The sequence below is a fragment of the Lontra canadensis genome, unplaced genomic scaffold (genome assembly GCF_010015895.1).
Source record: "Lontra canadensis isolate GAN:19392208 unplaced genomic scaffold, GSC_riverotter_1.0 scaffold66, whole genome shotgun sequence".
NCBI lineage: Eukaryota > Metazoa > Chordata > Mammalia > Carnivora > Mustelidae > Lontra > Lontra canadensis.
In genome coordinates, this window is record NW_022631060.1 from 1,727,447 (window position 1) to 1,754,561 (window position 27,115).

A 27,115-nucleotide genomic window follows, 5' to 3' on the forward strand; every position below is an offset into this window, starting at 1 on the left:
CTCACAGGACACGCTTCTCTGACACCGGCCTAGCAGAGTTCAATTATGGCTTTATGGGACTTAAAAGTCAGCAAGTGTTCTTCTTAACTGCACTCTCCCCCAATCCAACCCCGAACATGGTGCGTGGGGCAGGCCATCCTTGAAAGGACCAGTAGACATGGAGTGGCATCCCAGACTGTGGGCACCGGGCTGAACCCGCCAAATCCCAGGAGAGAGGGAGGGGGCGAGCAGGGGCCAGAGGCCAGCCCCCGCCTCACTGAGATCACCGCATTTGGTTCCAATGTCCGCAAGCGCAGGCACAAGTACGTGTCCTCAAACACGTGCTCCTGCTCGCTCACACGGACACTCACGAAGAGGTACCGAACTCCCCGCCTGGCTAGCACCAGAAGACCTAAGTCAGTCACTAAAAGGAGGCGCTCCCTTCCCCCAACCCCCGACCCCTGCCCTGGGAGGCCAGGGTGCCGGAGTGCTGGGGCGGCCAAGCCAGTCACACTGCCTGGTGTTTTCCAGGCCTCCACACTCCCAACCAGGTCCCCCCAAGGCCCCCGTGTGCTGACACAAGTCCACTTCCAGTTTAACCTTGAATCTCAGTGGCGGGTGGACCAAGGGCTGTGGGACGGGTGGGAGGAGAGAAGGACCGAGGGCCAGGATGCTGTCTAATACCCAGGCCAGGTAGGACCCTGAGGTGGTGGAAACCCATAGGGAGGCGCGGGTCCAGGGGGGTAGGGTGGCTGAGGGGGGCCTGAGGGCTGGGGCTGACCTGGGAAGCTCGGGAGCGGGGGCTGTGTTGGGTAGGGAGGTCTTCCTCCTGGAGAGAGGTAGGGGGCCTGTTGAGGATAACCAGGACTGGGGGCCCGGCTCCCTGCCAAGGGGTACCCGGGGCCAGAGGCAGCAGTGGGGGCCACGGGATAGCCTGGCCGGGGAGGTGTGCTCCGCTGTGGGGACCAGGAGTAGCCCGCAGCACCCCGGGGTCCCGGGTGGGCTGCCGGGTAAGGGGGGCCCAAAGGCCCCCCATAGGGAAAGGAGGGCTGGGACACCACAGGGAAGGGGGCTGGCTGGAGCGGGCCCTGGGCGGTGGGGCCCGTGGGAATGCCAGGGGACGGGCTGTAGGGCAAAGGGTAAGGAGGCACTACTGAAGGTGGTGGGGATGGCTCTTTGGCCACAGGGGGTGTCGCCGGAGGGGCCGGGCGAGGCGGGGGCGGTGGGCGTGGAGGAGGGGCGTCACCAGCTGGCTCCTGGGAAACTCTGGGCTTCCTCATCACATCCTGGAGCTTCTCCACGCGCACCCTTCGCAGATGGGACAGCATCCTCATGGAGGAAAAGTTCTCCAAAAACGTTTCCAAGGGCACCTCGCCCTCCAGGAACTTCTCAGCCATGGCCTAGAAGATAGAAGGTCTGGTGACAACAGGGGACTGCCTGGGATCTAGGCTGCCTGTGCTCAGCCCTCCCCCTCAGCCCACTGCAGGGGCTCCCTGCCTTCCCTGGTCCCCACCGGGGACTTTCTCCTTACGTCCCTTCTCACCGCTGACACATTCTACTTGCACTCGCTGGGGCCTTCCGTCTCCCTCACCAGAACGGCCACTCCTGGAGGGCAGGGGCTGTGCTGGCCACTGCTATCCCCCACCCCGGCTCCATGCCAGGCTCACGGCGGCTCCCGCGTGTCCGAATAAATGGACGAACACTAGCTACTCGGCTGCTCGTGCAGGAGGGCCCCGCGCTGGAAGGCCCTGGCGGCTTCTTCCACCCAGACGCGGAGAAGTGGAGGGAGCCCGTCCGCCCACAGACTGAAGACATGGCCAGAGGCAGGCAGAGCAGAGGCCAGGCAGCCGGGGCGGGGCTGGGGGCCCAGAGGGCCTCCCCCGGACTAATGGTGTCACCCACCTCTGCTGTCTGCTAACTCCCCTCATCCCAGCTCTGCAGACATTCAGCGCGCGTTCCAAAGGGCTCCCGCTCCAGGGCCTGACCCCCACCCACGGAAAAAGGCGCAACGACGGCCGCCTTACCTCAGACTCTTCTTCGATCTTCATGCCTTCAATCTGCAGGAGGTCTAACAAGGTCTCTGGCTTCAGCGCCGAAGAAAATTTCTCTGGGAGGAAGGGCAGAAAGATCCCCATTCTATAAGCGCCTTTCGATTCCACGTTAGGGGCTGAGCTTTCAACAAAGACCCTCGGAGTGTTCTCTGTGTGCTCAGAGGCTGAGCCATGGCTCCCAGGGGGTCTGGTGTGGAGCCCCGTGGAGCCCAGTTCTCTGAGGTCACCTTCCTGAGCAGAGAGGGGCTCTCTCTCTCTCCCCCTCCCCCAAGACCTCGGCTAGCCAGCCTTCCCAATGCCAGCAGGATGAAGGGCTCGGGCATCAGAGCCCACCAAGCAGCCCCAACCCTGTGCTGCTGCGCAGCAGGGGAGGCAAGGCTCCCGCACTGTCTCGGCACCAAGCTTCTTCAGGGCAGAGACCAGGACAGCGCTCCCCGCTGCCGCCCCCAGCACTTCATGGACGGCAGGTCCCAGGACACAGAGAGCCCAGCGCAGCTCAGGGCACAGAGGCCGAGCTGGCGGTGTTGCCCAGTGACAGCACAGGAGGCAGGCTCTCGACTCCAATCCCAAATCTAGCCCCGGAAGCCTGGCCACATTCCTCTCTGAGCCTCATTCTTCTCTTCTATGAACCAAGAAAAACAGGACCCTCCCTTCCGGACTATTGCGAAAAAACGAACGTAAAGCACTCTGCATGGGGCCAGCACGGGCTCATCCTCATGGCTGGCCCTCTCCTGTCCCCGGGAAGGGAGAGGGAACCCATTCTTCCGCACCATTCCAGGAGCTCCTCCCAGGCCAACCTCGAGTGGGGCCCCCAAGTTAACAGAGGAGCGCTCCAGACCAGACTCCCAGGCCACCCCTACCCAGCTTCGCCTTCTGCTCCTGGCACCGCTCCACGAGCTTCCGGAGCTCCTGGTACTTGTCTGAGAGGTTGGAGCGGCTGATCTCCAGGGGACCTTGGAATTCCAGGTTCCGCTCCGCCAGGCTCCGGTTGGTGGCCAGTGCCATCTCCCGCTCCAGCTGCAGGTCCTGGACCTGGAAGAACAGGATGCTGACCGTGAGAACCGTCACCACCGTCACCCCCACGCACCTCGTGGCAGGCTACACCCGGGGCCTCTGGGACTCATCGACCCTGATGGGAGAATAGGGTAGTACCCGCAACTAGGGCCCGAGGGACCTGGGTTCAAACCCTGAGCCATGCGCTCTGAGCCGGGTGCCTCACTGAACCCCTAACCCAACACCCCGGGCCATGGACACAGCCGGGATGCGGCTGAAGTCAGCAGCTTGCCCAAGGTCACGGGAGGAGCAGCCAGGCCCACCGCAGCCCTGCAGAGCTCCAGCAAGCCGGGGGACCACTAATGTGAACGACTCAGAGGCTTTCCAGGAGGAAAGGGACCAAACTCCCAAACTACTTATCCCCGAGATTCTGAGGTGAGAGGCCTACTCTGACGTGCACTGAGATGGCCTGAGTCAGAGCACAGAATGGCTACTCAGAGGGGTGAGAAGGGCATGGCCAGACCAGGACGATGAGTCTGGGGAGACTGGTCCTTGCTTCCCAGGCCACATGTAGGTCCTGCAGAGAAGCTGCGCAGATGAGCTAACAGCGGGGCCCCCAAGAACTGGAGGGGCCTCAGAGCCAGCGGGAGGCCCCCACCGACACAGGCGACCTGAGGCCCATATACCAACCTCTGCCCCGGCCGTGTCCCCCTGAAAGCACGTCCCCAAGCAAAGCAGCGCCTTCCTCTCAGCCAGGTCCCTTGTGACCATTAGCAGGGGAGGCGACAGCCCCAGGAGCCCTCCCCAGACCTGCACCGGCCTGCAGCTCCATTCTCGGGCCCAAGAGTCCTCTACCAAGGTGGGGAGGGCAGTCGGACCTACCACCCCGAGACCGTGACAGTGCATCGAGACCCCCGTGTGGCACAAGAAGAGAGCGCTCAGCGCCCAGGAGAGGGCTGAGGGCACGGCCGCACACGAGCACCTGCCAGGCAGGGGCTGCCATGGTCAGCGCATGATGAAGGGACCGGCTCAGGTGTCCCCCGACCCCCGGCCAGGGGTGTCCCCGTAGCCTGCCCTCCTGCTGCTCCCCAGCCATGGAGCCTCGGATTCCGAGCTCTGGGGCGGGCCTGGAGTCTGCTCGTCTCACTCCATGCCTCCCTCCCCTCCACAGGGCGGCTGCTGGGGCCCAGGGATCGGGGGGGGCCACCGGCCCTCCCGGGTGCCGTCTTGTCCCTGGGTCTCAACCAGTAACTCAAGCTGTGCCACTCAGCCCTGCGTCTTGCCCTCACATTCCTGCCTGTTCTCCCGCATCCTCCCCCACGTCTCTCTCCGTCGGGTTCACTATGACGCCCTCCACCAGCCCCTGAGGTTAGGGCAACACTTAGTTCCGGCACCCCGCCCGAAAGAGCTTGCTGGCCTGCCTGGAGCCCCCACCCAGTCACTGCCCTCTGTGGAGAGAGGCCCCCTACCAGCCAGCTTTCTTTTCTCCAAGCGATGTCCACACCGCACCCCGACCAGCTCCCGTCTCTCTGCACGGCCGCGCGGCGATGTATAAAACTGGGTTCCACTGACCACGGTGGAAACCTCACCCGAGGGGTTTTGCAAATCTAAGGAGCTCGCCCTACTTCGCTTCCCCTCGATCCCAGGGGTGTTCTTGCCCTCCAAGAACTCCAATCGACGGGTCGGGCTGGCTGCACGCCACAAAATTCGAGTCGCCTTCAGCCCCAGGGGTTGTCTGCACTTGTATTTCCTGCCATCCTGTGCTTTGGCATCAAGTCTACAGCCGCTCAGCTTGGAAGTCAATTAATTACACTTGTGTCAAGGCTCACTTCGCCAAGTTACACGTCCTTCAGAGCTGGCCTTGGAATTCCCAGAGCGCCGTGCTCACGGCAGAGTCAAGAAACACTCGGCGCTCCATTCACGACAGACAAACGGAGGATGAGGGAGTCCGGCTCGGTGCTGGCTAGGCCAGACCCTGGCCGAGTCACGGCCTGACTGACCGCTGAGGCAGGCTTGGGGATCAACCAGTGCAGGCTTGGCTTCCAGTCCTCGCTGAGCGAGGCTCAAGGCAGCAGAATGTGCCACACCGAGTCCCCCTACCTGTCCTCCCAGCTTGCCCCCTACTTCATCCCCGCCCCCTACTCTACCCCCCTCCCCCCCAGCAAAGATTGCTCACTTGGTTAGTGGGGCAGCTGGGGGCAGCCAGAGCACAAGGTAGGAAGGGGCAAGGGAACATGGCCTCACGGGGCATCCGTTACAGAAAACAGGGAGAAGCTGGAGGGGGCGGCTTCCCTTGTGTTGAGAACACAGCGTGAACCCCCAGCAGAGACACACCATACCTGATCATCAGTGAAAATAAAAATCTATTCCGAACGCTAATCCGATGAGCTTGGCATTGCTTGTGCTTGTGTCTGTCCCCAGCATGAGGGGCACCAGGGCTGGCTTCCAGAGCTGGGGACAGGCAGCAATCACTCAAGGTGGGACTGTGGGTATACCCAGCTCTTGGCCACATCCAGCCACCTGACCTCGCAGGGGTCACAGGGTCAAGGAGACGGGAAGGCAGGGAAGGCCTTTATGGAGCATAAAGCTCTACACACTCAGGGTTATTTTACTCCATGGGGACTGGGATGGGCTGAGATGGTCAGGTGCCAGTGATTACAGGAAATGGGGTCAAACAGGAGATGAGCCCATACCCCAGACCAAGGATGGCTCCTCCCAGAGATGAAGGGCCACACAAGGCCCTTGGGGAAAGGCAGCCACAAAACAGTACCAGTACTTTCAGAAACCGCCTCAGGGTCAGGCTGGAACAATAGTGGGGACTCACAAAGGGGCCCTGGACACCCCAGAACTCCTAGAAAGCCCAGGAACTGAATTCAGATCTCGGAGACTTCTCCGGCTTGGTCCAAACTGGGGGAAGGCCACAGAACAGGTAGGAGAACATGGCCCCAACTCCCACTGAGCCAGTGTCCCGAAGCAGGGCCGCAGTCCCATCTGCCAGCCTTCCTCGGGCCCCGTGACAGCCTCGCTCTACCTCGGGGGCCTCCTGGGCCAGCCGGTTAATGGCCTCTGGGTCATTCTGCATCTCCTCCAGCTCCTCCAAGGTCTTGTCTTTCAGAGTCTCCATCTTCCCTGTGAACACAGAACGGAGGGAAAGACCACACTGCAGTTTCCCACGATGCTTCCCCTCAGCAGGAAGCCTCAGGGAGGGGCAAAGGTCCCACCAAGCACATCCTGGCCACCCGGTCATCCCCTGTCCCCGGGAGACCAGGGAGCCACTCCTTCTACCAAACCAAGAGCAGCAGGATAGGCGAAAGCCCTCGGCCACCAGAGGCAACACCATGACTCCTTGGGGTACTAGATAAAGCTGTCCAAGGAGCACCCAGGAAAGGGCAGGAGGAGAAGCCAGGCCATCGGGGACAGAGACCAAGTTGGGTCCAAGGCCACCTGTGGACCCTGACGCCAGCAGGCCCTCTTGGAAGTGTCTATTTCTTTTTTTTTTTTTTAAGATTTTATTTATTTATTTGAAACAGAGAGATCACAAGTAGGCAGAGAGAGGCAGGGAAGCAGGCTCCCCGCTGAGCAGAGAGCCCGATGCAGGGCTCGATCCCAGGACCCTGAGATCATGACCTGAGCCGAAGGCAGAAGCTTAAGACACTGAGCCACCCAGGAGCCCCAGAAGCGTCTATTTCTGCCTGAAACACACCTGGACCCTCACTCTTGGGGGCCATGCGGCTTCAGCATCCCAGGCTCAAGGGCATCGACGCCTGTTCTGCTTCGTGCCCCGACCCCCTGGGCTTTCCCTCGACTGTGCTCAGCGACCACGCTCTCCACGCGCCACGGAAAGGGACCGTCACGTGCAGGGCCTCCTCAGAGAAAAACAACAGAAGTCATCAGACTGGCCCCCAAGGAACTCAGAAGGCAAAGAAAACCGACCAATCCCAACGGAATAGCCACCGTGACAGAAGAGCTGGTTTCAGCACCCCCGTCACTCTGCCAAGAGGGACATCACCAGTCTGTGTGACAGAGGGGTCACAGCCGAGCCCCTGGAGGGAGCCCCGGGGACGAAGGAAAAGAAGTGCAGATACGCCGAGGCCACTCTTCCTTTCTACTCACTGGATCCTCTGCCATCTTCGTCCTTATAGCCCTGATGTCGATCTTCCTCATTACAAGAGTGATATTTGTTCTCAAAAGACTCTAGGTTCCAAAGAGACCAAGACCAGGAGGCCCCCGTCCTCCCTGGCACCAGTGCTTAGCCTGCAGGAGCCCTGGCACTCCGGAATCAAGGACCAACGTGACACCTGTGTGGCCAGAGGGGACCTCCGGGTCCTAGCTTCCCCATCTGGAATGGAAGGCGACGGCCTCTCCGAGGTCATCGGAAAGAGGAAAGGAGAAACTGACCAACAGTGACAGCCTCCCACTGGCCAACCAAGTACTGGTTTACTCCTCTTATGCAGGCATAGCTGTGAACGGTGCCCTCTCCTCATGCTCAAAACGAGTTTCTTGACAACAAATTATAGGGTCACCCCACTGAGAAAGGGCTAGCCAAACAGAGCGGCCACCACCATCTCTGATCTCCTAAAGGCTCCACGTGGTCCCCAAGCCCTAAGGCAATGAATAGCGAGTTTTGCTCATGCGGTCTCTCCTGATCCTGAGGGGGGAGGGGGGGGACAGGCAACTGTCCCTCTACAGGTGGGCATCAGAAAGGTTAGTAAAGGGCAGAGTGAAAATCCAGACCTCCTTTCTGTCCCCATCTTACCTTACTGCTCCCAAAACCCTTGGTCTGAAAGCTAGAGCAAGGGAACGGCCAGCTGAACAAGCCCCGGGAAGGAGAACTCTGGGGGCACTCTGGGGGCACACTGCTTCCCACCCTGCAGACCGAGGGAGTCCGCCATGAACCAGTCCAGCAGGGCAAAAGTGGAGCAGCACTCTGGAGACAGACCTGGTCTGAGTCCCGGCCCTGCCCTTCCTAGCCACGGGTCCACCTACAGCTGGGACCTCCCTGAGCCTCGGGTTCTCCATCAGCAAAATGGGCTGGCGTAAGGTTCGCAGACACAGTGCGGGCTTAGAACAAACGCTGGTGGAGGACTCCGACGCCACAGAAATCACATACTACTACGGCCGACAGCGTGGCCCGGATCCCACGCCAATCCAGGCTCCATCACAGAACCGGGTGTCCGCAGGCTCCCACAGTCGGGGCTGAGTGCAGACAGCTCAGAAGCTCAGGCCCGGGCAGCTGGCTGACCACACGCCCCCGCGCAGTCGGCAGGGTGCCTACGGAGGCCCCAGCAGGTGCACTCCGACACACAGAGCACCTGTCCCCCAGCCCCCTCCCACAGCGGGTGTCACCATCTGGGCTCCGTAAGTCCCACATGAGGCAGCAGGGCCTCGAGTGGCAGATCACACACGTTCTGGTCTCAGGACACTTTTCACCCCTAACAGTACTGAGGAACCCGCAGAGGTTTCCCTCATGTGGATTTTAGTATTAGTACTGGCCATCTTAGATATTAGAAGTGAAAAACTTTTTAAGTTTATTTTCTTTGAGTGTTCCTAGCGGCTTTCACTGGACTAGCCTGGATCTGGAAACAACCCAAATGATCTCCAATTAGCCAAGAGTCTTACAAGCGGCGCTCCGGCCGCACAGTAACGCACAGCTCTCCGGTAAAAAGGGAGAAATCGATGTCTGCGACTTGAATGGATCTCAAGGGACTTTTTCTGAGTGAAAAGTCATTTATAGAACATTCTGCTTATATAACATAGGATTCTTTTTATATAACCTTCGTAAGATGAGAAGGTTGTCGAGATGGAAAACATGCTCGTGGTTGCCAGGGGGAAAAATTGTTAAAATACAAGACCACGTAAGCACCCATATGCCGGAAGCCACCAGAAGGATGACATGATCGCATTCCGTGTCCCCTCTGAAAACCACTGTATATTCATGCAGGAGACACAGGAAAAAGCAAAATAATGCCTTAGATTATGAGAATCATTCTGATCTCACAGGCAGCCTGAAAAGATCTCAAAGAACCCCCTCCAAGGGCCCCCAGGAACACACTTTGAGAACTGCTGGCCTCGAGGTTAGGAGAATGGACTCTGCAGCCAGACGGCCCGAATCCCTCTGAATCCCTCCCTGTCATTTACTGTTTGACCTCTTCGTGCCTGGGTTTCTCTGTCGGAACTGCCATGGCTGGAAGGCAGCGAGAGCATCGAGTAAGTACCTGCATTACAAGGACCCTCGCCACCCGCTTATGTGGCGAGTACCGCCTCCTTGACCTGACCTCACGGAGGCCTGGACAGGGAAACTTCCTTGCCCGAGGTCGTGCAGCCGGGCAGTGGCAAGGCCTTCCCCATGGGGGCTTCGCACCATGCCCCTCGAAATCGCCAGAGTCCCGAGTCCTCCTCCAGACGCAGACTCTCCAGGACTCCTCGTGTGACTTCTAACTAAGTTTTCGTTTTAACTAAGCTACCCAGGGCCAAACTCGTGTGGCATCTGTGGCCTTTCCTTGCCCTTCGCCCAGCACTCTGACAGAGGAAAAGCGAAGACCGCGGAGAGGAAGGGGTTTGTCAAGCAGTCCGTGCAGAGGAAGGATGCAAAGGCAGGGCTCGATCCCGTGTTGTCTCTCCTGAGCGACCTCTGTCGGGACCGCGGACACACGTCCCTCGGGTGCTGGTGGCTTGCCCTGTGCAGGCAGAGGGTGACCGGGCACAGGATGGAACTGAAGCTCCAGATTTGTAATCCCATAGCGGGGGGCCGAGCAAGGCGGTGTAGACACCGCAGCGTCCAGACCAACCAGCAGAACGTCGACGCTACAGCTCCTGAGAAGACACCCCAAGCTCTGGCCAGCTCTGTGGGGAGCTCCACAGAGGGCATGCCTGCGACACTGCGGGACTTCTACAGGCCAGGAGACCCACGCTCCCCAGGGCCCAAGTCAGGGGAAGTCCAAGGGGAGGGTCTGTGCTGGGTTCGAGGCCCAGAAGGCACTGGGGGGCACCGGGGGCACTGGGAGCCGCCTGACTAGAAGGCTGTGACGCAGAACCCACCCTTCAGCCAACCGAGAAGACTGGCTTCCTTGACGGGCTCATCCTTCCCCAGCCACTTTCTTTCTCTTTCCCCCCAGAAAAGGGAAATATTTTCATTAGAGGAAAGTCACCAGAACCAGAACAAAAACTTTGTAAAGCATTCAAGCATTTTGTACCACTCTGAACTGTTTCCTCACTGGGGCTCCCCAAGGCTGTCACTGGCATCTCTGGGAGCCAGCGTGTGTGTCCATCCTGGGACCAGCAGGGCGGGTGCGTGTGCGCATGCAATGGAGGTCTGTGGAAGAAAGTCCCCTCCCCAGGTCACACGAAGAGGGGCCCAATGTCACTAGAACTGGCGTGGGGCTGCCGCTGCTTTCACGAAGGGTGGGATGGCAACAGCACCAAGCATGTAACTTAACAGCAAAGCGGCAGTAAGTGACTGCAGACATTTAAGCTAGAAAGGGGACTTTGCTGGGTTAAAGAATGGTGGCCAATCAAGAAATCAGAGATAATTCTGGGGCACACTGAAGTGTGCAACCCCTCCACCCACCACCCGAAATGACAGTCTTCCTCTCCAGTCTAAAGCCCCACGCCTGGTTCTGTTTGATGGCCTTGAAATCCCAGAGACACAAAAAACCCTGGAACTTCCAGCTTATGATCCGAATAATCACTGTCTTTCAGCCGGCAAGATTTCTCCCCAAAGTGGCAACAGATGAAGCACACAGCTCTCCTTCTGAGATCTTCCTCTCCCACCACACGTCTCTGGTCGGGGAATCCCTTCCCCAGCGGCGTACTCCGAGCTGAGGTCACCCCTGCTTGCACTTGGAAGATCAAAGGGTTGGGAGAATGTTCTAGCTCCTGTCTGTGATGACTCTCTGCCACTCCCTGACTGGGAAAAGATGCCGCCCCCACATGCAGAAAAGAAACATCTCCTGTGTTAATCCCCTTTCACAGCAGACTTCACAACAGGCCACACACAGTGTAAATGCCTCGAGAACTTCAGGTCTGAAACACCTCCATTTCACCGTAGGTCAACCCCCGTTAGCTGGAACTCCCAAGGGCAGCCTGGGTCTTCTGGCATCCCAGAGGCGACAGGAAGTGGGCCTCAGCACACGGCAAGCAGGAGAGGCCACAGCGGCATGGGGGCCATGGCACTTCCAACTCCACCTTCTCTGGTCCCTAACTCAACATCCCGATATCCCTCCCACTTCTACCACGCCCATTCCACAGGTGATGACACTGAGGCCAAGTGGCATATAGCTTGCCTGTGCTCACAGAAGAGGGGACACGCGGACTGGGAGCCTGACCCTGGCCTGCTGCTCCTCCCACCAGGCTCCCCACCTCCCCTGTGCCCGGGCCTCCTCACACCACCTCACGGTCACAGCAGGCACATATAAGAGCCACGTATCGCCACTTCTTCCCGAAGAAGCTGTGTGCTCGGAAGTCCACACCCAAATGTGCCACACATTGCTTTTAGGGACTGGACTTTCCTTACCTGTGAAATGGGTATAAACAGTCCCTGCCAGTCACATGGCTCCTTTCTTCTGAGATCAAAGCCCTTTGCAAACTCCCCCATTAATTTATATAATTGCTCCAGGAACTAAAGCAAACAGAAGGCTTAATTACCTCTATCTCAGAGATGAAATGAAACCCAGAAACAAGTAATAAGGATATTGCCCAAGGTCCTGTAAGCTGCTGGGGTCAGACCACTGGAGGTCCAAGTCCCCTTCCGTCCCTGGTGTTTTAACAGCATGGGTGCCTTCGCCCCACCGGCTCCACCCATCGCAGGAGAGCCATGAAGACGGTTTATTTACAAGGTTGTCCAAGCTGCAGAGCTTCCAAGCCCATCTTTGGTCCCTGCCTCCAGGACGGAGGTGGCTCACGTCCTCACCCTCTGACAACAGTTCCGGGCCTGGGCTTTCCTGGGGCATCACCCAGCCCTGGAAGTGACCGATGCCTTTCTTTCCGAGGTCCCAGAGACCTCTCCTGATTCTCAGGGCCTCCCAGTGAGGCTGAACGCAGCACACCCCTCCCCGAGTTCGTGATTCAGAAAAGGCGGGAGAGCACAGGACACTCTGCCCAAGGCCCACAGAGCAGGCGACCCTGAAGCCTGGGCACCCGCTGCCAGCAGTGTCCGCCTCCCGGTCACCCGATGTGCCAGAAAAATCCAAACCAGCACTTCTCAAAATGGCCACAACTGCCAGGGACGTCACCATACAGAGAACTGGGACATGACTGACAAGCTACCTGGGGACCCACGGCCCAGGGGCTCTGTCTCTGGAGGGAATGACAAGTACAATGACCAGGCCCCTCAGCATCCCAGGCCCTGACTTGGACCCCCTTCTGCTTATCCGTGTGCCCAGGAGGATGCTGCGTACTTCTCAGGTGCTGTCTGGAAACTGCTGCTTGGGGGAGGGGACAGGAGAGAAGACAACAAGCCCCTTGGAAGGCGGGGAGATTGTCTCGTTCACCTCTGTCTTCCCAGCTCCTGGCCCAGCCTCTGGCACAATGATAGCTCGTAGCAGTGCTTTCAGGAAGATGGACCGAGGCAGGGAGGGAGAGACCGAGGCAAGAAGGGACCGAGGCAGGGAGGGAGAGACCAAGGCAAGAAGGGACTGAGGCAGGGAGGGAGACCGCGGCAGGGAGGGAGAGACCAAGGCAGGAAGGGAGAAAACAGGTCCGTCAGCTGGTAGACGAGCCAGACAAGACACGGAGGAGCAGGAACAGGGCTCCTTCCCCTTCTTCACGCCCTCCTCCATTTCTCCATGCCTTCCCGGAGCCATTACTACACGCCAAGAACCGCACCAGATCCCATCAAAGCAGGCAGGATGAAGGCGGGCAGAGGGGTGCAAATAAACGCCAAGCTCTGACTGCGCGCCAGGCACAACCTGAACACGTAAACACTGATGCTAACTCCCCCAACTCAGTTCCGTGTGAAAAACCAAAAACATCACCAGCACTCACATCGAGGGCAGGTGCGAAGGGATGGGACACAGGTGGGGGCCGGCGGAGCAAGGAGCGGGGAGGCAGAGGTTCTGAGGACTGGGGCATGAGAAGCCTGCCAGGCCTCCCTGGAGGCCCGGGGGCGGGGTGCTGTTGCTTGTACAGGGACAGGAGTCACGGGCCACCGGCAGGTGAGAGCAGAGCCCCAGGAGGAGCCGCTGCAGACCCACACGCCTGGGAGAAGGGGAGAGGGAGGCCGCTGAGGCAGGCAGGCGGCTACGCAGCCCTCACAGGCGCAGCGAGACAGCTCCTCTTCTGGGGGATGATACCATCGACGCAAAGGAGATCAGACAGGGAACAAAGTGGGAAAGACGACGCATGCGCTAATCTGTGTTCCCTCCGCAAGAAGAGAAAATCGCAGTTTCCCTGCCAATAAGCCAAGAAGGAAAACAACTTTCTTTTCCTTTTGGCTCCTCTGCAGCTTTCCCTACAGCAGAGGTCATGAATCCGGCCCTCTACAAGCAAGGACCAAGCCGGCCAAGGCCAAGGCCAAGCCACTGGGTAGGGAGGGTGTTCCTCTGGAAAGCCGGGGGCCTCAGCCCAGCTCGGGCATTCCCCAGGGGCAGCAGGGCAGCCGGGCTTGGCCAGACCTGCCGGGTCTCCAGGGAAGCGAAAACTCTGGATCCATGGGACACCTCTCCACCCTTACATTTCAGTAGCCGATTAAAAAATTGTAAAACAACAACAACAACAGGGAGGGTGTGGCTTGTCAACACCGCTCCCTCCAGGACAGACATGTGCCTGCCCCAGGACAGATTCCGCAGGAAAGAAGAGGAGTCGGGGGCGAGGTGACAGACCTTTCCCAGGCATCCTGGAGCTCACCTCCTGCCACCGAGCTCTGCGTCTGGGGGCTGACCAGGCTGGAGCAGCAGCAAGCAGAACCTAGGGCAGCCTTGGGGGTGCAGTCCCTGGGCCTCTCCTGCGCACACTTCCACAGAGAGGGAAGTCCCAGGCCACTGGCCCTGGAGCTCATGGTCTCAACTTCGTTCTATCACTCGCTATCTTGATTCAGTCCATCTCACATGCCTGGAGCGTGGGGAACGGGATCGAGTGAGGATAGCAGACCCAAAGGCGACTCCAGTACACCCCAGGGGCCTTAGGCCAGAGGCAGTGCCCTTTCCCACCACTCCCTTAGGTGGGCCGGAGGAGACCGAGAATGGAGCTGTGGACAGGGCATGCTGGGAAGGGTTCAAACTTTGGGCCTTCTTCCAGATCTGTCTTTAATGGGGAAGGAGAGGGGGGAAAAGTAAGGTCTGGATGGCACTTGCCCAATGTGGAACTCTGCCAGGACTGTTTAGCTCAAAAGCAAACAGCTTCAACGGGTATTAGATCATTTACAGGGATAAACTTAAAAAGTGAAGACAGAAAGCAAAATGCAGTCTTTTCTAAGCTCAGATCCGAATAAGGGGTGTCAGCCTTGGAAATGGCTGGCGATACCCAGGGCCCCTTGCCTCTGTCTGAATGGCCAATGCCAGCTCTCCCCCGACGGGACGGAGAATGTGGCACAGAATGTGGACTGATGCCTGGGGTTTGTGCTTTGGCTCCACAACCCTTTAGCTGTGTGACCTTGACCAAGTCTCTTAACCTCAGTTTCCTTATCTGGAAAATGGGCACCACGACGGTAATCCCACCTTAGGGGTTGTGTGCCTCAGAAGAGCAAACGGCCCTGGAGAGGGCTTTGAAACCTCCTGAGCACTGAACAAATATTAATTACTCTGCCTCTTAGGGGTCATCCAATGATTAGGGGTAACTCTTGATACCCTTAGGGCTCGATATTGAGTCAAGCAAATGTGACTGCTACTACTGATTCAGAAGATGGAACTGGGACTAAGCAGGGTGCCTCTGTTTCCCCAGCTCCCCCGGCAGACAAAGCACAGTTCCGATGACTCCTCTCCTCACCGTTAGGAGACCGTGCTGACCCGCCAGCTACTTCAAGCCCAAAATCACACCGCAGGGAGAGTTGCAAAGGTTTTGGGCTTCTTGTAAATTTCCCACATCCACTTAAGGCAGCATAAGCAGTTCCCATAGCAACCTGCACAGTCCAGTACGCCTGAGTTATAGAGACCTGGCCACATCCCACCCCTCCTGTCCAAAACACCTGCGGTTCCCGTAGAAACCTTCCTATTCCCGCTGCTTAATGAGGACAGATTTGTTGACCTGATCTAATTTTCTTTCCCTAAAAGGACTCTAGCCGTGCACCCAAGTATCAGACCGGTGGTTCAGTCACCTGACTTCCCACGGAAGTTAATAAAAACAAATCAAACATCATGGACTGCTCACCTGGTTCAAAGCACCATGAACCTGACCTTCCCTTTAATTTGAAAAGTTGCCATGTAAGCGCAAGAAGGGAGTTTTCTTAAGTTTTTTCTCTAGGGAATTTCTGGGATTGGGGTGGGGAACTCCTCCCCACGCCCCAATGCTGAACAGTTAAGGCAGCACGAAGGAAAGCAGAAGGAGTTCAGGGCTTAAGACCCAAATATTCCTGGATGGAACCTTTTACTAGCTCTGTGACCTTGGGCAAATTATTCCATCCTTCTTACTCTGTTTCTCACTGATAAAATGGGGCTAACACTACCAACGTCATGGGCTGTTATAAGGACTTAAAGAGAAGTAAGTGAGATAACCTCTAGGGCGGCTAGAAAAACCACCAAGCGGGCACTAGGTAGCATTAATCCACACACTCACATTTTACCACCATTGCAAAATGCTGCCCAACACCCCGGCCAGGAACCCAGCTAGGCTCGGGAGGGAGGGCAGGTCCTAAGGACGGCAAAGCATGTGGCTTTCCAAAAGAGGCTCCAAAACGATCTGCACAAAGATCCCCAGATACAAGTAAGCCAACACACCAATGAGGGGGTAGTACACAACCTCTAAGGACAAGGCTTTTTTTTGAAAGCAATTGTCGTCTTTACATAAATAATTATGTAACAACCACATGCTCCTCAGGTCCACTGAATAACTCCATCTGACAGCCCCCCTTCCCCCCCGAGGCAAGCCGCTAAGCAAGAAGACCCAGGAAGGATAAGCCCCTTTCCTGTGCCAAACACGGGGACACTCAGAGTGGCACCAAGACTTCAGCCAACTGCTTTATCTACTGGGTGGGCCACTGGCCAGGCCAGGGCGATCCATCGGTAGAGGACACAGTGCGGACCCTAAGCCCGAGGGCGCAGCTGGCAGGGTGTGGGGCCCCTCGCTACTCACAGTCCTTGGACGGCACAGCCCACCCCTAAAGGGGCCCCTCCCAAGCCTGATGATCGTCCTCCCTTCACCCGCATCCCAGGGGTGGCTCCACTCCACTACTCACCTTTCCCTTCCCCCCAGACCACCTGCCCCACCTGACCCCCATCTCCATCATGCCCTCAGCTTCATGCCCTCACTCCCAATCCTGCAGGCTACCCCGACTCCTCTCCTGTCCCATCGCCAGGGTTCATCTAGTCATTGCTCCAGCCACCTGTGGAGTCATTTTTGGAAGCACTGCTTCTAGCTCCCTCTGCCTCCCCGGAAGCCAGCCATCTCCTCCCCTTCCCTCATCCCCACTCCTCCGGCTGTCAGGACCTCCACCTGCAACCTCTTTACCCACTCGCCTGGTGTGCCCTGTTGTTTTCTGAGTTATCCCATTTTCTAAAAGAGTTCTCCTTTAAAATATTACTCCAAACCCCCAGAGAACTGAACAGATGGCAGAGACCAGGCGTGGGGTGGGGAAGGGAGGGAGCCTTCCTCTTCCAGCTCAGTCTCCCCCAAAGCCACCGTCTCAGAACCCCTCCCTCCAGAAGCCCCCGCCTCGACTCTCTTTCAGCTGTGAGAGCTCACCAGCCGGGCACAGAGAGAGAGCGGGTGCTCTTGGGCACTTCCAGAGCCCTTCGGGGGCCAGCGCAACTCTCGGAGAAAGAGCAAGGGACACGTCCCAGAGGAGCTGACATCTGAGGGACAGGCAGGTGTTTTCAGGAAGGGGAAGGCCCAGGGCAGAGCATTCCAGGCGGACAGAAGGCAAGAGCAAAGCCTGGGTGCTACAGCCTGAACGCCTCGTCGACAGGAGCAAACCAGGCTTTCCTGCCACCACTCGGCTCCCTCCCCAAGCCTTGCTGGGCCACCAGTGAGAAAGAAACGATGACAGTCGCCACATATCACATGCCGAGCACTTACGATGCACCGAGCCGTGTCCTAGGCACTCTGTCCGCAGCAGATGGGGTGATCCTCACACCGGGCCCTCGCGGCTGTGCGGCCTTTGGCTTTCCTCATTTTACGCACGAGAAACCTGGGTCAAACAGAAGACTTGCACGTGACCCCAGCCTCATGACGAGGAAGTGGCAGAGCCCGAATTTCACTGCGGTGGTCTGGCCCCGGGGCCCTGACCCTTCACCGTGGCACTGTGCCACCCCCTTAGTCAAGTGCACGCCCATGCAACAGAATGCCCAGAACTGGGGACAAGCTTAGGATGTGGTCGTTCTTGCTGACATCTTCCCATTAGACTTCTAAAGGACAGAGGCTGGCCACACAAGACCCCGGGGCTCCGGATCTCCCAGCACCTCCTTCAGGCCCTTGCCTGCAGGGAAAGAAATCCCAGTGGCTAAAGGCTCTGGGAGACAGACAGACCCGTGCCCTCAGCCACTACTGGCTGGGGAGCTTGGGCGGGCTACTCCATCTCTCTGGATCTCAGTTCCTCCTCTGACACGGGCCTGTTTTAAGAATGAAATGAATCATGGGGCACCTGGGTGGCTCAGTGGGTTAAAGCCTCTGCCTTCGGCTCAGGTCATGATCCCAGGGTCCTGGGATCGAGCCCCGCATCGGGCTCTCTGCTCAGCGGGGAGCCTGCTTCCCCCTCTCTCTCTGTCTGCCTCTCTGCCTACTTGTGATCTCTGTCTGTCAAATAAAAAAAAAAAAAAAAAAAAGAATGAAATGAATCAGTGCATTAGGAAGTCCGATGCCCGGCTCACAGGCCAGGCTCAATACGGGGTCAGAACCGCCTTCATCACCGTGGCTGAGCTCCCACCCAGCCCACTCCCTCTGCAGAGGCGGAGGACAGAGAACTGGACATTCTTCCAGAGGCAGCGTCAATCAACGATGCCACAGAAATCCAAGGGCGGGATGTTAGCACAGATCAGTAACGCTCCACTTCACTCAATATGATGGCCAAGAAACAGGTTATTTAATAAGTAGCCCATTCTCAAAACTTCTTGACAGTAAAACACAAGTGGGACACCTTGCAAAGTCTCTTCATCCTGTGGCCCATGGCTCAGCCTAAAAGAAAACCATTCTAAGCTACTCCACACCCAATGGCCACTTTGTTTCTCCTTTGCCCCAACTGTTCAGATGACTCAGAAAGGATCTCAGGCTGCAACTCTCTGCCTCGTCCCTACTCCTGCCCGCACTTCCAAACCTGCGCAGGGCAAGCTGAGCACGCAGGTGTGACCACCTCTTTAGGAAGGATCAGGATTAAGGTCAAGGCAAACACCCAGGAGTCTGTATGACGTCACTCAAGGTCTGTCTGTTCAAAGGCCAGGACAACGAGACCACTGTTCTCACTGATTTGAGGCCATCCCAGGCTGGTAGAAAGTGAAGCACCTGTAGACCCTCCCCCTGCCAGTGATGTCTGGTACTATGAACTTCTGGGTCCCCCAGAGGCAGGCAGGTCCATTGAGGGCAACAGTGGAGCCCCAGAAAAAGAGAAACTAGGCCAGAGCCTCCTCATATCTGCTCTTGACTCAAGCAGGGATCCATGAAGCCCATTATCAAACCCACAAAGGCCATTATCAAACAGGCAGACTCCCTATCAGCAGCTACACTGGGCTCTAGACTCAGTTTCATTCTCCAGCAAAAGGCCTACTCTGAGCCAGCCTCTCCAGCAGCTGCCTGCCTGGTTCTAACAGACTCCACCCTCTCCAGCCCTCCCCCCAAACACCCCAGGAATCTCTAGAGAACAAAGCCAATCAGAGTGCACACATCCCTGCTTAGAACCTTCCATAGCTCCCCAGTGCTTTAGTATTACATTCAAAATCTTGTGCTCCTTGGCTTGGCATACAAGGCCCTGTATCAGCTAACCCCGAACCTCCCTTTTCAGCTAGATCTCCTTCCACACCCTCAGGGCCTGTTCACCCCACCCCAACTCTCTGTGCTACCTACTCTTCCCAGAACAAGCAACATGCTTCCAATCACTTGACAAAAACTACCCCCCGCCCAAATAAAGGTCAGTATGACAGAGATCCTGCCCCCCAGCCTTTGCTCTTACCATTCCCTCTGCCTGGAGTTCTCCTTCCTATGCCTTCTCCAGCTAGCCTTCCCCAGCTAGAAAATGCCTGCCCATCCTTCAGATATCAGCTCCTTCTTCCACAGACCTCATCCCACCCTCCCACGATGGTCTGTAAGTACCACCTGGCATGTAGCACATAGGAACCAGCATGCTTCTCCAGCCAGACTGTGAGCCAGGTCGCTCAGATCTGCACCCCAGCACGAGGTCAATGCCTAGCAAACACAAGGCACTCGAAGAGTGCTGACTGGACAGAGACACCCACTCTGTGCCAACACAGAGGAACAAGGACCAGATTTCTCTCCTGCCTCAACCAACCTAAAAACCAGACAAAATAAATGGAACAACAGTTTTCAGACGTTGGACATCAGACACTGCAGGAAAGGGATTTCTGAGAGGAAAGAACAAATGATTGGTCCCCAACACCACCCACCGACCTGCTCACTGCCCAGAAAGAAGTTCCAGGACATGATAGAGGGACAGAGCGCCTAGGTGAAGCCTGACAATCTCGGAGCCCGACAGTCTCCCCAGGTTGGGGAAAGAAAGTTGGGAGTCCTGGGAGGCCAAGGCAGCCAGACTTTATGGAGCCTAGACCAGAAAGGAGACAGCAGCACAAAAAGAGGACTCTGGAAATCTGCAAAGGGTCCCCCTCCATTTTTCAATTGAGTGCTGAGAGTACAGATCAGGATTAGGGGGAACAATCCTTGGACCGCAAATTGAGCCAAGAATAATCTGTATCTCAGCCAGAGTGGAAAAAGACAATAATCCACAGGGTATCTGTGGAACACTGAAGAAGGTGCTATCTTATTAGTGGGGAAAAATTAACCCTGGCCTAAAGATTGTTCTGATCCAGGTAACAAAACTTAAGAGCAAGACTTTAAAGAACGAAACTGTTTCCAAGTAACTTAACAGTGTCTCAAAACAACGCCAAGAATATACACAGATATACAAAATACCCAGCACCCAACGGGGTAAAATTTGCACCACCTGACATTGATCAAAAATTCCCAGACATACAAAGAAGCAAGAAAGTGGAATCCATAACAAGGGAAAAATCAATCAACAGGAACAGACTCAGAAATACAGGTAACAGAATTGGCATAAAAGGACATTAAAATGGTCACTACAACCATATCCCACATGTTCGAGAAGCAAAAGCAAAAACTGAGTGTGTTAAGTAGAGACATGGAAAATTTAAAAAAGACCCAAATCGAAGCCACAGAGACAGAAACTATAATGTTGAGACAAAAAACATACTGGATGGAAGCAACAACAGACTAGGCACTACAGAAGAAAAGATCTGTGAACTTGAAGAAATAACAATACGAACTACCCAAAACAAACCACAAAGGAAAAAATGAGAAGACCAGGAGAGAAAATAAATGAAGCATCAGAGAGTTGTGGAACAACTTCAGGCGTCCTAATACACTTGTAATTGGAGTCCTGAAGGAGAGAAGAGAAAGGAGAATAGAGACCCTATCTGAAGAATTAATGGGCTGAAAACTTTCCATATCTCATGAAGACTATAAACCCACAGATCCAAGAAACTCAACTAATCCAAGCACAATAAACATGAAGAAAATTATACCACGGCACATCACAATGATTAAGTTGTTTAAAAGCAGTGGTAAAAAGGGGCGCCTGTGTGGCTCAGTGGATTAAGCATATGCTTTCGGCTCAGGTCATAATCCTAGGGTCCTGGGTTCAAGCCCCACGTCAGGCTCTCTTCTCAGTGAGGAGTCTGCTTTTCCTTCTCCCTCTGCCCACCCCCTGCCACTTGTGCTCTCTCTCGCTCACTCTCTCTCTAATAAATAAAATCTTTTAAAAAAAAAAAGCGATAAAAGCAGGAGAAAGGGCACACTCGAAAGGGAACAACAAAAAATAAAAAGGACAACTGATAATTCACAGGAAACAAAGCAAGCTGGAAGACACTGGAACCACATCTTTAAATGAAGAAATTAAAAGATCAGCTTAGAATTCTATACTCAGGGAAAACACCTTTCAGTAACAAAGACAAAATAAAGACTTTCTTGGACATCTAAATGCTGAAATAATTCATCACCTGCAAGAAATATTAAAGGAAGTCCTCAAGTCAGAAAGAACATGAAACGAAATGGATCTACAGAAGAATGAAGAACACCAGAAATGATAAACATGTAGGTAAATGTAAAACGTTTTCTCTTTGATCTCTTTACATAATAATTGACTGTTTATGGCAGAAATAATAACAACGTATTGTGGGATTTATAACATATGTAGAAGTGAAACATGTGACAAAAATACAAAGTCCAGGAGGAAAGAAATAAACATATACAAAATGGTATAATATCATTTGGTGATAGACTGTGACAAGTTAAAGATGCATACTATGAATCTTAAGGCAACTGCTAAAAAAAACAAACAAAAAAGAGTGATAGCTAATAAGCTAGCATAGGAAACAAAAGGAAATAATAAAAATTACTCAACCCCAAAGAGATCAGGAAAAAAAAAAAAAAGGAAATGGGAAGAAAGAATATTGGACAAATTGAAAACAAACAGCAAGATAATAGTTAAGCCCAATAACACTAATAATCATATTAAACATAAATGTTCTAAACATCCCAATTAAAAGACAGACTGTAAAACTGAATTTTACAAAATGCAAAACCTATCTATATGTTGCTTACAAGAACCCATTTAAAGACACACATAATTTAAAAGTAAAAGGATATAAAGAAATACATCAAGCAAATGTTGATTTTTCTAAACACTATCCATTTTCAAACTGTGACAAAACATATACAAAATTTACCAAACTATTTTAAAGTGTACAGTTTTGTAGCATTAAATACATTCACACCACTATACAACCATCACCACCAACCACCTCCAGAAATTTTTTATCATCCCAAACTGAAACTCTATACTCACGAAACACTAACTCCCCATTCTTCCCTCCTCAGCCCCTGGCAATCATCATTCTTCTTTCTGACTCCGTGAACTTAACTACTCTAGGAATCTTACATAAAAGGACTTATGCAATATTTGTCCCTGTGTGACTGGCTTGTTTTGCTTCGTATTATTTCTTCAAGTTTCATCCATGTCATAGCACATGTCAAAATTTCCTTCCTTTTAAAGCTAGATAATGTTCTATGGACGTACCACATTTTGTCTGTCCATTCATCTGTCAGTGGACACTTGGGTTGCTTCTACCTTTTGCCTACTGTGAATGCTGCTGCCATGGACACCGATGTACAAATATATTGGCTGAGTCTCTGCTTATACTTCTTTAGGGCATATACCCATAATTGGAATGGCTAGATCATATGGTAATTATATATTTAATTTCTTGAGGGATTGCCATACCATTTTCCACAGCAGTTGTGCATTTGACATTCCCACCAGCAATAATAAGGGTTCCAATCTCCCTGTATCCTCTTGCCAACACTTCTGAGTTCTTTTGATAACCACCATCTTAACTGGTGTAAAGTGGTATCTCATTGTCATTTTGATTCGCATTTCTCTAATGACCAGTGACGCTGAGTACCTTCATGTGCTTATTGGTCATTTGTATATCTTCTTCAGAGAAATGTCTATTCAAGTCCTTTGCCTATTTTAACCAGCCCATTTTTTTTAAATTTTGAGTTGTAGTTCTATATATAGCCTGGATATCAATCCAATACTTTTTAAAAGCTGGACTGGCTATATTAATATGAGATGAAGTAGATTTCATTACCAGGGGTTAAAAGGGTCAATTCATCAAACAAATGACACTCTAAAATGTTTATGTACTTGATAACAGAGCTTCAAAATACATGAAGCAAACAGTGATAAAACTACAAGGAGAAATAGACAAATCAATAATGATAGTCATAAATTTCAATGACCCCTTTTTCACTAATTGATAGAACAAGCAGACAGAAAAGCAGTAAGCAGTTAAGACTTGAACAGCACCACCAACCAACTTAACTGACAATTTATATGACACTCCACTCAACAAACCAGGAAGCACATTTTCCCCAAGTATTCACAGAGCATTTACCAGGGAAGACCATATCCTGGATCACAAAACAACTCTCAGTAAATTAAGACATCTCCAATCATACAGAGTACATCCTTTGTTTACAAAGAAATTAAGTTAGAAATCAGTGTTTACTGGACAGAAAGAGAAAGTATCAGTATAATGCTGACTTTGTGTCTTCCGCTACTTGTAATCCTGCCAAGAAGGGAATAGATACATTAGCAGTGGGACTAAAAGTTATTTAAATGTCTTCAATGCTAGGCATACCTGACCTGGGCTATCTGTTTGATAACCTGTTCATGATTGAGTCTCTCCTTTTCTCCTCTCCTGCCCATCCTAAGCCCTAGGGGCCCCACTTGTCAGCACCAGCTAAATCACGACAAACCTGTTTTGGGGTTTGCTCAAGTCTCTCACAGAAACCAACCAAGGGGAAAAGAAATGCAGCAGGAGGAGAGGACCTGGGAGGTAAACATGCCTAACAAAGCACCCAAATGCTCAGAGACCTCACCTTACAGCAATCTCTGAGTTACAGGGCAACTATCCTGGAACAAACTGGAACCTTATGAAAACTCTAGACCCTAAGCAGAAACTAACAGAATTTGAGAACAACAGAGATTGAGCAGGATTAAAACAAGGTCTTCAATGACCTGATTATGTCAGCCTGGAAAAACCCTACTGGTACTGGCCAAAAGTATCCAGAAATGCTTCACATGGCTAGTTAGCCCAATGCCCTTTCAATGGCTGGTTTATGCCAGATTAGCAAATTTCACAGCAATAAGTAAACAGAAAACTAGACTCCTTAGAAACAATGTCACTTCCAAGTACAGAAAATCTACAAACTCTTTAAGGTGGTGCTTCCCAAACTTGACTTTCAAAAAGAATCACTCAGTGCCTATGGAAAAAAAAAAAAAAAAAAAAAAAACCTGATTTCTGAGACCCCTCCTGACAATTTCCAGAGGTTTGGCTCCATATTTTTAACATCTATCACAGACAATTCTTCTTCTTTTTTTTTAGATTCATTTATCTATTTGAGAGAGAGAGCAAGCGTGCAAGAGGGGAGGGGCAAGAGGGGGGCAGAGAGAGAAAATCCTCAAGCAGACTCGCTGAGCATGGAGCCCAACACAGCGCTTGATCCCAGAACCTCAAGACCATGACTGGATCTGAAATGAAGAGCCAGATGCTCAACCGACGGAGCCACCCAGGCTTTTCTAAGCATCACAGATGATTCTTAAGGTCCAGTAAGAACATTAGCTTTGAGATGAGACTAAGGGGTTAAAAATCCTGACTTGAGGGGTGCCTGGGTGGCTCCATGGGTTAAAGCCTCTGCCTTCGGCTCAGGTCATGATCCCAGGGTCCTGGGATGGAGCCCCACATCAGGCTCTCTGCTCAGCAGGGAGCCTGCTTCCTCCTCTCTCTCTGCCTGCCTCTCTGCCTACTTGTGACCTGTCAAATAAATAAATAAAATCTTAAAAAAAAAAAAAAAAATCCTGACTTGACACTTCCAGGCCATGTGACCCAGTTAAGTAACATCTCTGCCACTCCCTTGCCATCTGTAAAATGGGATCACCACCTACCTTGACATGTTCTCAGAATTCACTATGTTCACAAGGCCCCTAAAACAGTGCCAAGAGCACATGGCAGTCAAGCAAGAAATCAGAGCTACTGCTACCTAAAAACCAGCCGGCAGAAGCTGCCCAGATGAAGAAATCTAAAATGAAATGTTCTACCTAATGGAGATTACAAAGGCAACAAGCCAGTTTCCAAGATAATCGAGGAAAAAAGCCCTTCTGGGCACTGTGACCGCCAAGAACAAAAACTCTCACTTCAGCAGCAAGTAGTTCACCCAAGCCCTCCCTCCCACCCAGAACCACAAGGTCCAGGCCTGGGCAGGGCTGCAGCTTTGCACAACGGCCAAAGAAAGTCCTTCCTCCCCAACTCCCTCTGTCACCGCCACCTCCATCTCTAGGGCCCACAGTCCTGAGAGTCAGGTGGCGGCATCCTGGGGACACCAGTAGTAAACAGGACTCCTGGAAAAGAGGCAAGGGACCAATGAAGAGAGTGGAAAAGGCCTGACTCAGCAACAGGATTAGTGAGTGAAGGGAAGTGAGTCTGTCAAGTTTCCAGGGCCAAAGGAGACATTTCTAGGGTGGGTGAGGCCAGACACTGTACTGAGAAGGCACTGTCTCAGGGGCTGAAACCCCAAGATGCAGTGTCAGCTCTGCCAGTAACTCACAACATAGCCCCAGGTCACTCCTTCTCCCACCCATAAGGTGGGAAGATAAGCACCTTCTTGGCTGCGGGGAAGAAAGGAGGAGGAACCAGGCACCCAAGGGAAATACACTGACACAAAACGCCCCACTGTCCTTTTTACCCAAGAGGAACGGGATATAGACTGGTGAGAGATACAAATATATACAGATACACAGATACAGAAACGCACACCCCAATGCCCTTTGTACCCAGCAGGTCCAGGGGTAGGGTTCGGTCAGGACGCTGGGCACTCCTAGTCTGGGTATAGAAAAAAGGAGAACAGAGCCGAGGCTGAAAGCCCCTTTCTTTCACTGTCCTGGGGAAAGGGCACAGGCAGGGAGTCACAGTCTGTGACCCTACTCTGCCACCGGCCTCCCCGTGTGACCTCTGGCTCCCACTTCTAGGGCTGCTTTCCCATCTGTACAATGGGCGAACTGGCTCTAACGTCACTAGAACTGTGCCCAGCAAGATGCTCAAATATGGGGTGGGGGGTGGAGGGGGGCAATGGGGGCTGGAGAGGGGTGGTGGGGAGGGGTGGGGCGGGGCACGAGGCCCCACCCGCAGGGGGAAGGGAGGGGAGGGCACTAGGGGCAGGGGCGCCGGCCTCCCTCCCTTCGGCTGCGAGGGGCAGAGGCGCCGGCGGCAGTCACGCGCCCCTCTCACCCAATCACCGGCCTCTGCCAGAATGAGGCGGACAGGCGGGGGCGCGCTAGGAACCACTGCCAGCGCCACCCCCTTCCCCGTCCTCGCCCCTCCCCGGGTCCCGCTCACCTGCCCCCGGCCACCGCCGCCACCACTGCCGCCGCCACCGGCGCCGCGGGTTAAACCACGGCCCGCGCCCACACTTCCGGGGCCCGCAGGCCCGCCCCCTCCCGCCGGATGTGACTCCGCGCCAACGTCCGGGACTGGGGACGCGGCCCGCGCCGCTCGGCCCACACCGCGCTGGACGGCCCGCGGGTGCGAATAACCTCGACACCGCTGCCCCCTGCGCACCCCCCCCCCCACTACACACACTCGCAGCAACCCCTGGGCCACACCCACGGGAGTCCCCGCGAGACCCTCCCGCCAGCGGCAGACGGCGGGCCCCGCCCCCCTAAAGGCCTCCGCCCCGCCCCTGGGAGGGGCACCGCCCATTGGGCGGAGACCGACCGCCCTGGGCGAGTGCGCCTGCGCGAACATCCCGCGGCTTCTCAGGCGGGCGAGCTAGAGGCTTTGCTGTTCTGTTCCGCTCAGAGTTGGCGAGGCTGCTCAGAGCGGCCCAAAAGGGGCCCGAGGACAAACGAGTGGAATCCCAGCACCTGGGGAACGCCCTAGGTGGTCTGAGCTCAGGCTGAGGATCCTCCACGCCAACCGTACGCCCATGGCCCTGACACCGTTTGGCCCCAGCACGGGAGTAACCACGGACCGGTCCGTGTACGCTTCCCTGGCAAAGAGCAGTGCCTGTCAGCCTGGAACTGGCTGGCGGGTTCCTCAGAACAACTCGGCGTAGTTTCCCGAGGCCCTAGACGGCACTTGGAGTCCATTCTGTGTGGGGAGTGCATGACAGACGTCCTTATACATCCTCCCTTGCCCGGAATC

The 27,115-nt window shown here is 54.4% G+C and overlaps 1 protein-coding gene across 2 annotated transcripts; it reads right to left on the minus strand.

Moving 5' to 3' along the window:
• VPS37C (VPS37C subunit of ESCRT-I) lies at nt 1–26,478 on the minus strand. 2 transcript variants are annotated; one of them, XM_032879149.1, is made up of 5 exons: nt 26,309–26,478; nt 6,055–6,152; nt 2,891–3,062; nt 2,004–2,086; nt 1–1,379 (listed from the first exon to the last, which is right to left on the minus strand). In XM_032879149.1, the coding sequence occupies exons 2-5, from the start codon at nt 6,145–6,147 to the stop codon at nt 657–659; spliced, it is 1,071 nt and encodes a 356-aa protein (XP_032735040.1). In that variant the 5' UTR covers nt 6,148–6,152; nt 26,309–26,478; the 3' UTR covers nt 1–656. The 2 variants fall into 2 exon arrangements, with proteins under 2 accessions (XP_032735040.1, XP_032735039.1); XM_032879148.1 differs by lacking the exon at nt 26,309–26,478 and adding an exon at nt 17,187–17,605.
• Nucleotides 26,479–27,115: the final 637 nt, after the last annotated feature.

What these genes read in the sequence shown, in the direction of transcription:
- VPS37C (XM_032879149.1), bottom strand. Translation starts at nt 6,147, where the DNA reads ATGGAGACTCTGAAAGACAAGACCTTGGAGGAGCTGGAGGAGATGCAG. An exon ending in TGGCCCAGGAGGCCCCCGAG is followed by an intron (nt 3,063 to 6,054) that starts GTAGAGCGAGGC and finishes CTGTTCTTCCAG; the next exon opens with GTCCAGGACCTGCAGCTGGA. An exon ending in GGAGCAGAAGGCGAAGCTGG is followed by an intron (nt 2,087 to 2,890) that starts GTAGGGGTGGCC and finishes CCTTCCTCCCAG; the next exon opens with AGAAATTTTCTTCGGCGCTG.